The sequence below is a fragment of the Oncorhynchus keta genome, chromosome 12 (genome assembly GCF_023373465.1).
Source record: "Oncorhynchus keta strain PuntledgeMale-10-30-2019 chromosome 12, Oket_V2, whole genome shotgun sequence".
Classification (NCBI taxonomy): domain Eukaryota; kingdom Metazoa; phylum Chordata; class Actinopteri; order Salmoniformes; family Salmonidae; genus Oncorhynchus; species Oncorhynchus keta.
In genome coordinates this window covers 39828307-39843498 of record NC_068432.1, presented here as the reverse complement: position 1 = coordinate 39843498, position 15192 = coordinate 39828307, and the positions used below count along the sequence as shown (strand labels likewise).

The following is a 15192-nucleotide window of genomic DNA, read 5'->3' as shown; positions in this document are numbered from 1 at the left end:
CTGAAGTGTTTCAGGGAGCGTTTGACAGTGATGAGTGGAGGTCGTTTGACCGCTGACACATTACGGATGCAGGCAATGTGGCAGTGATCACTGAGATCTTGGTTGAAGACAGCAGAGGTGTATTTAGAGGGCAAGTTGGTTAGAATGATATCTATGAGGGTGCCCGTGTTTACGGCTTTGGGGAGGTTCCTGGTAGGTTCATTGATAATTTGTGTGAGATTGAGGGCATCAAGCTTAGATTGTAGGATGGCTGGGGTGTTAAGCATGTTCCAGTTTAGGTCGCCTAGCAGCACGAGCTCTGAAGATAGATGGGGGGCAATCAGTTCACATATGGTGTCCAGAGCACAGCTGGGGGCAGAGGGTGGTCTATAGCAGGCGGCAACAGTGAGAGACTTGTTTTTAGAGAGGTGGATTTTTTAAAAGTAGAAGTTCAAATTGTTTGGGTACAGACCTGGATAGTAGGACAGAACTCTGCAGGCTATCTTTGCAGTAGATTGCAACACCGCTCCCTTTGGCAGTTCTATCTTGTCTGAGAAAGAAAGAAGGAGAGAACTCTGTCTGTCTGTCTGTCTGTCTGTCTGTCTGTCTGTCTGTCTGTCTGTCTGTCTGTCTGTCTGTGTCTGGTTTGTTCAGTCTGTCTGGTTTGTTCAGTCTGTCTGTCTGGTTTGTTCAGTCTGTCTGGTTTGTTCAGTCTGTCTGTCTGTCTGTCTGTCTGTCTGGTTTGTTCAGTCTGTCTGTCTGTCTGGTTTGTTCAGTCTGTCTGTCTGTCTGTCTGTCTGGTTTGTTCAGTCTGTCTGTCTGTCCTGTCTGTCTGTCTGTCTGTCCTGTCTGTCTGGTTTGTTCAGTCTGTCTGTCTGTCTGTCCTGTCTGTCTGGTTTGTTCAGTCTGTCTGTCTGTCTGTCCTGTCTGTCTGGTTTGTTCAGTCTGTCTGTCTGTCTGTCCTGTCTGTCTGGTTTGTTCAGTCTGTCTGTCTGTCTGTCCTGTCTGTCTGGTTTGTTCAGTCTGTCTGTCTGTCCTGTCTGTCTGGTTTGTTCAGTCTGTCGGTTTGTTCAGTCTGTCTGGTTTGTTCAGTCTGTCTGGTTTGTTCAGTCTGTCTGTCTGTCTGGTTTGTTCAGTCTGTCTGTCTGTCTGTCTGTCCTGTCTGTCTGGTTTGTTCAGTCTGTCTGTCTGTCTGTCCTGTCTGTCTGGTTTGTTCAGTCTGTCTGTCTTGTCTGTCTGGTTTGTTCAGTCTGTCTGTCTGTCCTGTCTGTCTGGTTTGTTCAGTCTGTCGGTTTGTTCAGTCTGTCTGGTTTGTTCAGTCTGTCTGGTTTGTTCAGTCTGTCTGTCTGTCTGTCTGTCTGGTTTGTTCAGTCTGTCTGTCTGTCTGGTTTGTTCAGTCTGTCTGTCTGTCCTTCTGGTTTGTTCAGTCTGTCTGTCTGTCCTGTCTGTCTGTCTGTCTGTCTGTCCTGTCTGTCTGGTTTGTTCAGTCTGTCTGTCTGTCCTGTCTGTCTGGTTTGTTCAGTCTGTCTGTCTGTCCTGTCTGTCTGGTTTGTTCAGTCTGTCGGTTTGTTCAGTCTGTCTGGTTTGTTCAGTCTGTCTGGTTTGTTCAGTCTGTCTGTCTGTCTGGTTTGTTCAGTCTGTGTAGAGTAGACTGCGTGGGTGGTTTGTTGATGAGAAAACCATAAAGTCTGTGTCTCTCAGGACTTGGCAGAATGTGATGTAGGATAATTCATGATGATTGACTTGTCACTTTGATGTGACATGTATGTACAGTATAGAACGTATGCCAAGCTTTTCATCACAGTAGTTCTCAGTTGTAGTACATTTATTAAAGACTGTGGAAATCATCATGCCAGTCTTTGGCAGGCCATGGTGTCTTTCTGGGTAACTGTAGGTTTTGCTGTCATGAGTTGGGTCTTGGTCTGACTCACAAAGGCTCCAGACAGTCCTGTCTCCTCTTTGTCTATGGTGTGGACTGTACACTGCAACTAAATCTAAGGACTAAGAACTAAATCTGAGGACCAGTGTTTCCTCTGGGAAAAACAATTGGCCTGTGGGGAAAAGGTTGCGGATGAACCACCCACAGATAATTTTTATGTAGAAGGATTGAGTTCTGGTGACCTTTTAAAAGGACATTTTACACCCAAAATAAAATGATGCTGACATAATTTCCACCTCCAGAAATAACCAATGTACACATTGGTACAATAATTTGTAAATGTGTAAAATTATTAAATCAAGATAATACACTTTTTAATAACCCATGAGCTTGTTGTGTTGCGAATTCCATTCTGTGAGCAGTGAGGCAGACCGAAGGCTATCAGCCACGCCCCTCATTAAGAGTGAGTGTGTGGAGCCGTGAACTGTCCCTTATTTGTGTGGTGCTAAAAGGTTCTAATTTGTCCACATGCAGAGTTTATGTTCCCTTTCCCCACGTGAAAATAAGACATGTTGCCAAGTTCACTTTCACTGGATAGCCTATAAGCAGACAATGAAAGCTCTTACAATATTTGATTTATTACATTTCTCTAAAACAAGTTATAGGCTACAGTAGAACAGTTAGAACAGTAGGTGAAAACTAAAAGGGGTAAATAGACCAAATGATTAGGGTGAGGCACATGGGCTACTAACATCTTTCTACACAACATACACTTAGTATTACTGTCTTAGCTACAGTATATATATACAGTGTATATATATCTCCCTGGTATATTACATAATTTATGAAGCAGCATACAAAACATTTTTGGACTTACATTGTCCATGCTGTGCTCACTTGAACAGGAAGGTGGTCCTCTGAGTTAACCGTTGTTTTGAGTGCGGCACAAATCATGCTTCATTGACAGCATGTCCAATGTTGAATGTTTTATCATTTTAAATTTCAAAAGAGCCCCTTAATCCCAGACATGGAACCAAAGAGCCACTGTCGCCGGTTCCTTCCAAACCACCCGTTGAATTTACGATTTCCAACTTGTTGTTTAATGTTTATGTCCAATGGCCGATGAGCACCAATACGTTTTATCTATAATTTCCCTTCATTATTTCTCTTCATATGACAAGGATTAAAAAGTATTTGCCAGTAGTTTGTCGACCTGATTCATGATGATGACTGCTAGCTAAGATTGTGGAAGTATGATGTTGACTAGAGGTCGACCAATTCTGATTTTTCAACGCCGATACCGATACCTATTATTGGAGGACCAGAAAAAGCCGATACCAATTATCGGCCATTTTTTAAAAACATTTATTTGTAATAATGACAATTACAACAATACTGAATGAACACTTATTTTAACTTTATATAATATATCAATAAAATCAATTTAGCCTCAAATAAAGTGAAACATGTTCAATTTGGTTTAAATAATGCAAAAACAAAGTGTTGGAGAAGAAAGTAAAAGTGCAATATGTGCCATGTAAGAAAGCTAATTAAATTCCTTGCTCAGAACATGAGAACATATGAAAGCTGGTGGTTCCTTTTAACATGAGTCTTCAATATTCCCAGGTAAGAAGTTTTAGGTTGTAGTTATTATAGGAATTATAGGACAATTTTTCTCTATACGATTTGTATTTCATATATTGTACCTTTGACTATTGGATTGGATGTTCCTATAGGCACTTTAGTATTGCCAGTGTAACAGTATAGCTTCCGTCCCTCTCCTCGCCCCTACCTGGGCTCGAACCAGGAACACATCGACAACAGCCACCCTCGAAGCAGCGTTTCCCATCGCTCCACAAAAGCGGCGGCCCTTGCTGAGCAAGGGGAACAACCACTCCAAGTCTCAGAGCGAGTGACGTTTGAAACGCTATTAGTGCGCACCCCGCTAACTAGCTAGCCATTTCATATTGGTTACACCAGCCTAATCTCAGGAGTTGATAGGCTTGAAGTCATAAACCGCTCAATGCTTGAAGCACAGCGACGAGCTGCTGGCAAAACGCATGGAAGTGCTATTTGAATGAATGCTTACGAGCCTGCTGCTGCCTACCATCGCTCAGTCAGACTGATCTACCAAATCATAGACTTAATTATAACATAATAACACACAGAAATACGTGCCTTAGGTCATTAATATGGTCAAATCAGGAAACTATCTTCTCGAAAACAAGACGTTTATTCTTTCAGTTAAATACGGAACTGTTCCGTATTTTATCTAATGGTTGGCATCCATAAGTCTAAATATTCCTGTTAGATTGCACAACCTTCAATGTTATGTCATAATTACGTAAAATTCTGGCAAATTAGGCAGCCCAAACTGTTGCATATACACTGACTCTGCGTGCAATGAACGCAAGAGAAGTGACACAATTTCACCTGGTTAATATTGCCTGCTAACCTGGATTTATTTTAGCAAAATATGCAGGTTTAAAAATATATACTTCTGTGTATTGATTTTAAGAAAGGCATTGATGTTTATGGTTAGGTACACATTAGAGCATGACAGTCCTTTTTCGCGAATATGCACCGCATCGATTATATGCAACGCAGGACACGCTAGATAAACTAGTAATATCATCAACCATGTGTAGTTAACTAGTGATTATGATTGATTGATTGTTTTTTATAAGATAAGTTTAAAGCGAGCTAGCAACTTACCTTGGCTTCTTACTGCATTTGCGTAACAGGCCGTCTCCTCGGGGAGTGCAATGTTATCAGGTGGTTAGAGCGTTGGACTAGTAACTGAAAGGTTGCAAGATTGAATCTCCGAGCTGACAAGGTAAAAATCTGTCATTCTGCCCCTGAACAAGGCAGTTAACCCACCGTTCCTAGGCCGTCATTGAAAATAAGAATGTGTTCTTAACTGACTTGCCTGGTTAAATAAAGGATCAATAAAGGTGTAAAAAAAACAACAACAATCGGCCAAATCGGTGTCCAAAAATACCGATTTCCGATTGTTATGAAAACTTGATATCGGCCCTAATTAATCGGCCATTCCGATTAATCGGTCGACCTCTAATGTTGACATGATCAGTCCAATCAAAGCTACTGTACATATAGTGTGATTTGACATCATTTTATCTGTGGCCAATGACCTTGAGCCTTCTTGGATGGGCACTTCTTTGGCAGCAGCCGAAGGGCAAACATTTTCAAGGTATCCTCTTACAGGCAGTGACCTAGACTTGGCACTCCGATAACGCTTGCCGTGTGGTACAGAGAGAACATTCCATGACTAGGGTGGCTTGAGTCTTTGACCATTTTTAGGGCCTTCCTCTGACACCGCCTAGTATAGAGTTCCTGGATGGCAGGAAGCTTGGCCCCAGTGATGTACAAAGGCCAAGCAGTTGCCATACCAGGTAGTGATGCAACCAGTCAGGATGCTCTCGATGGTGCAGCTGTAGAACCTTTTGAGGATCTGAGGACCCATGCCAAATCTTTTCAGTCTCCTGAGGGGGAATAGGTTTTGTCATGTCCTCTTCACAACTGTCTTGGTGTGTTTGGACCATGATAGTTTGTTGGTGATGTGGACACCAAGAAACTTGAAGCTCTCAACCTGGTCCACTGCAGCCCCGTCGATGAGAATGGAGGTGTGCTCGGGCCTCCTTTTCCTGTAGTCCACAATCATCTCCTTTGTCTTGATCAGACTAAATTCAGTTCTGGGAATTCTCTCCCTATGGCACTTGTAACTTAAATGCGCCATTGAGAGAAATATTTATCTAGAGCACACAACAACAAGCCGATTAGGTAAATAGATAAACTATTCTACTATGGGGTTGTCTGATTTTTATATTCATTACTTGTTTTGTTTGCAGAGGAAAAGTAAATGTGGATTGTTCCAGCATCTTCAAAAATACACAATCCTTTTTTCAGTTACATTTTCTGTGACATTAGATTATTCCAGTTACCATCGCCATGGCATTTTCCATTAGCTGTTATAAGAGGTACTATTTTTTTCATGTTCCATATTTTGGGTGCGTGGCGGCATTGATTGCAGCCGAAACACTGCTAAGGACTAAGAACTAAATCTAAAAACTAAGTTTAAGTACGAAGAACAAATAAATAAATCTAAGGACTAAGAAGTGAATCTAAGGACTAAGAAGTAAATCTAAGGAATAAGAAGTGAATCTAAGGACTAAGAACTAAGCCATGTTCTCCTCTCCTGTGTTCCAGCGACCCTCCAGAAGAAGTGTGAGTGGCCGGCCCCCCCTCTCAGTGGGAACTGTAGGAACGGACGGACAGCCACTTCTATAGACGGAGTCAGCCTCTCCGAGGGAAACCTACTGCTGCAGGTATACAGAGTGTGTGTGTGTGTAGGGTTTGTCTGCATCAAAAAGGGGCTTAGGTGGTGTGCGTGACAGGGGGTGTGGCAATGAGCGCAGTTGGCTGTTGGTGCGGCTAAATTGTAGAGCATTTTAATTATTTATTATTATTAAGGCGCCCATCTTGGAGGTGTAGAGAAATTTCCTACAATTCTACACATTTTGCTATGCAGCTGAGAGAAGGTAATTTCCTGTAATTTGACGGATTTTGCCATGATGCTGAGAGAGGATTTTGCCATTTTAAAGGTAATTTCCTGCAATTTTATGCATTTTGCCATGGCTATTGCTGTGTTCTTCTGCTCAAACATAATAACAAAATTAATTGTTTTGATCATTTTTCAATTTTCCCTGACTTTTATTTTATTTTGATGATTGTTAGTTCACAAAGATTATATTATAAAAATATATGTAGGTCCATAATCTGTTCCACATACTTTATATCTGATTTTAGTCATTTAAGTTTACACTGAAAGCTTTTTACCAAATGTTTTACACTGTGTGGACTTTGGTGACCACAAAAAATGCTTAGGCAGTCCGCCCTAGGATTACAATGGTTGTGTGTGTGTGTGTGTGTGTGTGTGTGTGTGTGTGTGTGTGTGTGTGTGTGTGTGTGTGTGTGTGTGTGTGTGTGTGGTGTGCGTGTGTGTGCGTGCGCTCTCTCTCTCTGTGTAGGCCCTGAATGGTTTTGTCCTGGTGGTCACCACTGATGACTCTATCTTCTATGCCTCTCCAACCATCCAGGACTACCTGGGCTTCCACCAGGTACAACATTATTATTACTTATTGATTATGCTTATACAGTGCATTCAGAAGTATTCAGACCCCTTGACCTTTTTTTTTTTTTTTTTTTTAAACCTTTATTTAACCAGGCAAGTCAGTTAAGAACATATTCTTATTTTCAATGATGGCCTGGGAACAGTGGGTTAACTGCCTGTTCAGGGGCAGAACGACAGATTTGTACCTTGTCAGCTCGGGGGTTTGACCTTCTGGTTACTAGTCCAACCAACGCTCTAACCACTAGGCTACGCTGCCGCCCCTTTTCCAAATTTTGTTACATTACAGCTTTATTCTAAAATGGATTAAATATCAATCTACACACAATACCCCATAATGACAGAGCACATTTTTATACATAAAAAAATAACAAACTGAAATATCACATTTACATAATTATTTAGATCCTTTACTCAGTACTTTGTTATAGCACCTTAGCGATTACAGCCTCGAGTCTTCTTTTTGGGGAGTTTCTCCCATTCTTCTCTGCAGATCCTCTCAAGCTGTCAGGTTGGATGGGGGTCATTGCTGCACAGCTATTTTCAGGTCTCTCCAGAGATGATTGATCGGGTTCAAGTCCGGGCTCTGGCTGGGCCACTCAATGACATTCATATTATTATAGACTTGTCCCGAAGCCACTCCTGCATTGTTTTGGCTGTGTGCTTAGGGTCATTGTCCTGTTGGAAGGTGAACCTTTGCCCGAGTCTGAGGTCCTGAGCGCACTGGAGCAGGTTTTCATCAAGGATCTCTTTGTACTTTACTCTGTTTATCTTTCCCTCAACCCTGACTAGTCTCCCAGTTCCTGCCGTTGAAAAACATACCCTCAGCATGATGCTGCCACCATCATGTTTCATTGTGCCAGGTTTCCTCCAGACGTGACGCTTGGCATTCAGGCCAAAGAGTTCAATCGCAGGTTCATCAGACCAGCGAATCTTGTTTCTCATAGTCTGAGAGTCCTTTAGGTGCTTTTTGGCAAACTCTAAGAGGGCTGTCATGTGCCTGTTATTGAGGAGTGGCTTCTGTCTGGCCATTCTACCATAAAGGCCTGATTGGTGGAGTGCTGCAGAAATGGTTGTCCTTCTGGAAGGTTCTTGCATCTCCACAGAGGAACTCTGGAGCTCTGTCAGAGTGACCATCAGGTTTTTGGTCACCTCCCTGACCAAGGCCCTTCTCCCCCGATTGCTCAGTTTAGCCCGGCGGTCAGCTCTAGGAAGAGTCTTGGTGGTCCCAAACTTCCTCCATTTAAGAATAATGTAGGCCACTGTGATATTGGGGACCTTTAATGCTGAAAAAATATTTTGGTACCGTTCCATAGATCTGTGCCTCAACACAATCCAACACAATTCTGACCTGATGGCTTGGATTTTACTCTGACACGCACTGCCAACTGTGGGACCTTATATAGACAGGTGTGTGCCTTTCCAAATCATATCCAATCGAATGTATTTATTTACTACACGTGGACTCCAATCAAGTTGTCGAAACATCTCAAGGATGATCAATGGAAACAGGATGCACCTGAGCTCAATTTCAAGTGTCATAGCAAAGGTTATGAATTCCTTTTTTTCTTTTCTTTTCTTTTTTATAAAAACCTGTTTTCGCTTTGTCGTTATGGGTATTGTGTGTAGATTGATGAAGAAAAATAGATTTAATCCATTTTAGAATGAGGTTGTAACGTATCAAAATGTGGTAAAAGTCAAGGGGTCTGAATACTTTCTGAATGCACTGTAGGATTATTGATTATAGGATTTTGACAACTCAGGCTGCTTTCTATCTCATTATTTAGGACTAACTCTACTTTGAGGATTCTGAATATCACTCCGGGTATTAATGTGTTTAGTAATGTACACACTACCAGTCAAAAGTTTGGACACACCTACTCATTCAAGGGTTTTTCTTTATTTTTACTATTTTCTACATTGTAGAATAATAGTGAAGACATCAACACTATGAAATAACACATGTGGAATCATGTAGTAACCAAAAAAGTGTTAAACAAATCAAAAGCACCCTCATAGACGTCATCCTGACCAACTGGCCCTCCAAATATACCTCCGCTGTCTTCAACCAGGATCTCAGCGATCACTGCCTCATCGCCTGTATCCGCCACGGAGCCGCAGTCAAACGACCACCCCTCATCACTGTCAAACGCTCCCTAAAACACTTCTGTGAGCAGGCCTTTCTAATCGACCTGGCCCGGGTATCCTGGAAGGACATTGACCTCATCCCGTCAGTTGAGGATGCATGGTCATTCTTTAAAAGTAACTTCCTCACCATTTTAGATAAGCATGCTCCGTTCAAAAAATGCAGAACCAAGAACAGATACAGCCCTTGGTTCACTCCAGACCTGACTGCCCTCGACCAGCACAAAAACATCCTGTGGCGGACTGCAATAGCATCGAATAGCCCCGTGATATGCAACTGTTCAGGGAAGTCAGGAACCAATACACGCAGTCAGTCAGGAAAGCTAAGGCCAGCTTCTTCAGGCAGAAGTTTGCATCCTGTAGCTCCAACTCCAAAAAGTTCTGGGACACTGTGAAGTCCATGGAGAACAAGAGCACCTCCTCCCAGCTGCCCACTGCACTGAGGCTAGGAAACACGGTCTCCACCGATAAATCCATGATTATCGAAAACTTCAATAAGCACTTCTCAACGGCTGGCCATGCCTTCCGCCTGGCTACTCCAACCTCGGCCAACAGCTCCGCCCCCCGTAGTTCCTCACCCAAGCCTCTCCAGGTTCTCCTTTACCCAAATCCAGATAGCAGATGTTCTGAAAGAGCTGCAAAACCTGGACCCGTACAAATCAGCTGATCTTGACAATCTGGACCCGCTATTTCTGAAACTATCTGCCGCCATTGTCGCAACCCCTATTACCAGCCTGTTCAACCTCTCTTTCATATCGTCTGAGATCCCCAAGGATTGAAAGCTGCCACAGTCATCCCCTCTTCAAAGGGGGAGACACCCTGGACCCAAACTGCTATAGACCTATATCCATCCTGCCCTGCCTATCTAAGGTCTTCGAAAGCCAAGTCAACAAACAGATCACTGACCATCTCGAATCCCACCGTACCTTCTCCGCTGTGCAATCTGGTTTCCGGGCCGGTCACGGGTGCACCTCAGCCTCACTCAAGGTACTAAACGATATCATAACCGCCATCGATAAAAGACAGTACTGTGCAGCCGTCTTCATCGACCTCGCCAAGGCTTTCGACTCTGTCAATCACCATATTCTTATCGGCAGACTCAACAGCCTCGGTTTTTCGGATGACTGCCTTGCCTGGTTCACCAATTACTTTGCAGACAGAGTTCAGTGTGTCAAATCGGAGGGCATGCTGTCCGGTCCTCTGGCAGTCTCTATGGGGGTGCCACAGGGTTCAATTCTCGGGCCGACTCTTTTCTCTGTATATATCAATGATGTTGCTCTTGCTGCGGGCGATTCCCTGATCCACCTCTACGCAGACGACACCATTCTATATACTTTCGGCCCGTCATTGGACACTGTGCTATCAAACCTCCTAACGAGCTTCAATGCCATACAGCACTCCTTCCGTGGCCTCCAACTGCTCTTAAACGCGAGTAAAACCAAATGCATGCTTTTCAACCGATCGCTGCCTGCACCCGCATGCCCGACTAGCATCACCACCCTGGATGGTTCCGACCTTGAATATGTGGACATCTATAAGTACCTAGGTGTCTGGCTAGACTGCAAACTCTCCTTCCAGACTCACATCAAACATCTCCAATCAAAAATCAAATCAAGAGTCGGCTTTCTATTCCGCAACAAAGCCTCCTTCACTCACGCTGCCAAGCTTACCCTAGTAAAACTGACTATCCTACCGATCCTCGACTTCGGCGATGTCATCTACAAAATGGCTTCCAACACTCTACTCAGCAAACTGGATGCAGTCTATCACAGTGCCATCCGTTTTGTCACTAAAGCACCTTATACCACCCACCACTGCGACTTGTATGCTCTAGTCGGCTGGCCCTCACTACATATTCGTCGCCAGACCCACTGGCTCCAGGTCATCTACAAGTCCATGCTAGGTAAAGCTCCGCCTTATCTCAGTTCACTGGTCACGATGGCAACACCCATCCGTAGCACGCGCTCCAGCAGGTGTATCTCACTGATCATCCCTAAAGCCAACACCTCATTTGGCCGCCTTTCGTTCCAGTACTCTGCTGCCTGTGACTGGAACGAATTGCAAAAATCGCTGAAGTTGGAGACTTTTATCTCCCTCACCAACTTCAAACATCAGCTATCCGAGCAGCTAACCGATCGCTGCAGCTGTACATAGTCTATAGGTAAATAGCTCACCCATTTTCACCTACCTCATTCCCATACTGTTTTTATACTGTTTTTATTTATTTACTTTTCTGCTCTTTTGCACACCAATATCTCTACCAGTACATGACCATCTGATCATTTATCACTCCAGTGTTAATCTGCAAAATTGTATTATTCGCCTACCTCCTCATGCCTTTTGCACACATTGTATATAGACTGCCCATTTTTTCTACTGTGTTATTGACTTGCTAATTGTTTACTCCATGTGTAACTCTGTGTTGTCTGTTCACACTGCTATGCTTTATCTTGGCCAGGTCGTAGTTGCAAATGAGAACTTGTTCTCAACTAGCCTACCTGGTTAAATAAAGGTGAAATAAAAAATAAATAAATAAATAAATAAAAAAGATATATTTTATATTCTTCAACGTAGCCACCCTTTGCCTTGATGACAGCTTTGCAAACTATTGGCATTCTCTCAACCAGATTCATAAGGTGGTATGCATTTCAATTAACAGGTGAGCCAAAGTTAATTTGTGTAATTTTCTTCTTTAATGCATTTGAGACAATCAGTTGTGTTGTGACAAGGTAGGGATGGTATACAGAAGATAGCCCTATTTGGTAAAATACCAAGTCCATATTATGGCAAGAACAGCTCAAATAAGCAAAGAGAAACAACAGTCCATCATTACTTTGAGACATGAAGGTCAGTCAAAACAGAAAATCTCAAGAACTTTTACATTTTCTTCTAGTGCAGTCGCAAAAACCATCAAGCGCTATGATGAAACTGGCTCACATGAGGACCACCACAGGAAAGGAAGACCCAGATTTACTTCTGCTGCAGAAGATAAGTTCATTAGAGTTACCAGCCAGAGAAATTGCAGCCCAAATAAATGCTTCACAGAATTCAAGTAACAGACACATCTCAACATCAACTGTTCAGAGAAGACTGCGTCAATCAGGCCTTCATAGTCAAATTGCTGCAAAGAAACCACTACTAAAGGACACCTATAAGAAGAAGAGACTTTGCTGGGCCAAGAAACACGAGCAATGGACATTAGACCGGTGGAAATCCGTTCTTTGGTCTGCTGAATCCAAAATGTAAGATTTTTGGTTCCAACCTCCTTATCTTTGTGAGACGCAGAGTAGGTGAACAGATGATATCTGCATGTATGGTTCCCACCGTGAAGCATGGAGGAGGAGGTGTGATGGCATGGGGGTGCTTTGCTGGTGACACTGTCAGTGATTTATTTAGAATTCAAGGCACACTTAACCAGCATGGCTACCACAGCATTCTGCAGCGATACACCATCCCATCTGGTTTGTGCTTAGTAGGACTATCATTTGTTTTTCAACAGGACAATGACCCAACACACCTCCAGGCTGTGTAAAGCCTACTTGACCAAGAAGGAGAGTGATGGAGTGCTGCATCAGATGACCTGGCCTCCACAATCACCCGACCTCAACCCAATTGAGATGGTTTGGAATGAGATGGACCGCAGAGTGAAGGAAAAGCAGCCAAAAAGTGCTCATCATATGTGGGAACTCCTTCAAGACTGTTGGAAAAGCATTCCTCATGAAGCTGGTTGAGAGAATGCCAAGAGTGTGCAAAGCTGTCATCAAGGCAAATGTGGCTACTTTGAAGAATCTCAAATATAAAACATATTTTGATTTGTTTAACAGTAACACTTTAGGTTACGACATGATTTCATAATTGTTATTTCATAGTGTTGATGTCTTCACTATTATTCTACAATGTAGAAAATAGGAGAAATAAAGAAAAACCCTTGAATGAGTAGGTGTAGGTGTTTGAGGAGGTGTTTGACTGGTACTGTGTATTTCTGTCCAGTCTGATGTGGTGCACCAGAGTGTGTATGAGCTGATACACATGGATGACAGAGCCATGTTCAGGTGTCAGCTTCACTTCGCCCTCAAACCCAACCAGCCCGACTCAGAGGCCGGACCAGATGGTATGTTCAGTATATGTATTTATTTATTTTAATTAACCTTTATTTAACTTGGCAAGTAAGTTAAGAACAAATTATTATTTACAATAACAGCCTAGCAAAATGCCTCCTGTGGGGACGTGGGATAAAATATATATATATATATACAGTGGGGAGAACAAGTATTTGATACACTGCCGATTTTGCAGGTTTTCCTACTTACAAAGCATGTAGAGGTCTGTAATTTTTATCATAGTTACATTTCAACTGTGAGAGACGGAATCTAAAACAAAAATCCAGAAAATCACATTGTATGATTTTGAAGTAATTAATTTGCATTTTATTGCATGACATAAGTATTTGATACATCAGAAAAGCAGAACTTAATATTTGGTACAGAAATCTTTGTTTGCAATTACAGAGATCATATGTTTCCTGTAGTTCTTGACCAGGTTTGCACACACTGCAGCAGGGATTTTGGCCCACTCCTCCATACAGACCTTCTCCAGATCCTTCAGGTTTCGGTGCTGTCGCTGGGCAATACGGACTTTCAGCTCCCTCCAAAGATTTTCTATTGGGTTCAGGTCTGGAGACTGGCTAGGCCACTCCAGGACCTTGAGATGCTTCTTACGGAGCCACTCCTTAGTTGCCCTGGCTGCGTGTTTCGGGTCGTTGTCATGCTGGAAGACCCAGCCACAACCCATCTTCAATGCTCTTACTGAGGGAAGGAGGTTGTTGGCCAAGATCTTGCGATACATGGCCCCATCCATCCTCCCCTCAATACGGTGCAGTCGTCCTGTCCCCTTTGCAGAAAAGCATCCCCAAAGAATTATGTCTCCACCTCCATGCTTCACGGTTGGGATGGTGTTCTTGGGGTTTGTACTCATCCTTCTTCTTCCTCCAAACACGGCGAGGGGAGTTTAGACCAAAAAGCTCTATTTTTGTCTCATCAGACCACACAACCTTCTCCCATTCCTTCTCTGGATCATCCAGAGGGTCATTGCAAACATCAGACGGGCCTGGACATGCACTGGCCCTGAGCAGGGGGACCTTGTGTGCGCTGCAGTATTTTAATCCATGACGGCGTAGTGTGTTACTAATGGTTTTCTTTGAGACTGTGGTCCCAGCTCTCTTCAGGTCATTGACCAGGTCCTGCCGTGTAGTTCTGGGCTGATCCCTCACCTTCCTCATGATCATTGATGCCCCACGAGGTGAGATCTTGCATGGAGCCCCAGACCGAGGGTGATTGACTGTCATCTTGGCCAATATGGAGTGGTTGGAGTCTGTTTGATTGAGTGTGTGGACAGGTGTCTTTTATACAGGTAACGAGTTCAAACAGGTGCAGTTAATAAAGGTAATGAGTGGAGAACAGGAGGGCTTCTTAAAGAAAAACTAACAGGTCTGTGAGAGCCGGAATTCTTACTGGTTGGTAGGTGATCAAATTCTTATGTCATGCAATAAAATGCAAATTAATTACTTAAAAATCATACAATGTGATTTTCTGTTTTTTTTGGGGGTTCTCCCCACTGTATATACACATACAGTTGAAGTCGGAAGTTTACATACACCTTGGCCAAGTACATTTAAACTCAGTTTTTCACAATTCCTGACATTTTCCTCCTCATGATGCTATCTATTTTGTGAAGTTGCACCAGTCCCTCCTGCAGCAAAGCACCCCCACAACATGATGCTGCCACCCCCGTGCTTCACAGTTGGGATGGTGTTCTTCGGCTTGTAAGCCTCTCTCTTTTTACTCCAAACATAACAATGGTCATTATGGCCAAAAAGTTATATTTTTGTTTCATCAGACCAGAGGACATTTCTCCAAAAAGTATGATCTTTGTCCCCATGTGCAATTGCAAACCGTAGTCTGTCTTTTTTATGGAGGTTTTGGAGCAGTGGCTTCTTGCTTGCTGAGCGGTCTTTCAGGTTATGTCGATATAGGACTCTTTT

At 43.1% G+C, this 15192-nt stretch overlaps 1 protein-coding gene across 3 annotated transcripts in view; it reads left to right on the top strand.

Annotated features, from left to right (window-relative positions):
* The window catches only part of LOC118372726 (uncharacterized), a 49791-nt gene that overhangs the window by 20229 nt on the left and 14370 nt on the right, over positions 1-15192 (top strand). Inside the window, exons 3-5 of one of the 3 annotated variants that reach the window (XM_035758709.2) lie at positions 6086-6204; positions 6907-6996; positions 13143-13263. The exons of the other annotated variants lie outside the window; for them this stretch is intronic. Of the exons in view, the coding sequence (XP_035614602.2) occupies positions 6086-6204; positions 6907-6996; positions 13143-13263 (330 nt within the window). The remainder of the gene's footprint in view (positions 1-6085; positions 6205-6906; positions 6997-13142; positions 13264-15192) is intronic. 3 annotated transcript variants of the gene reach the window in all.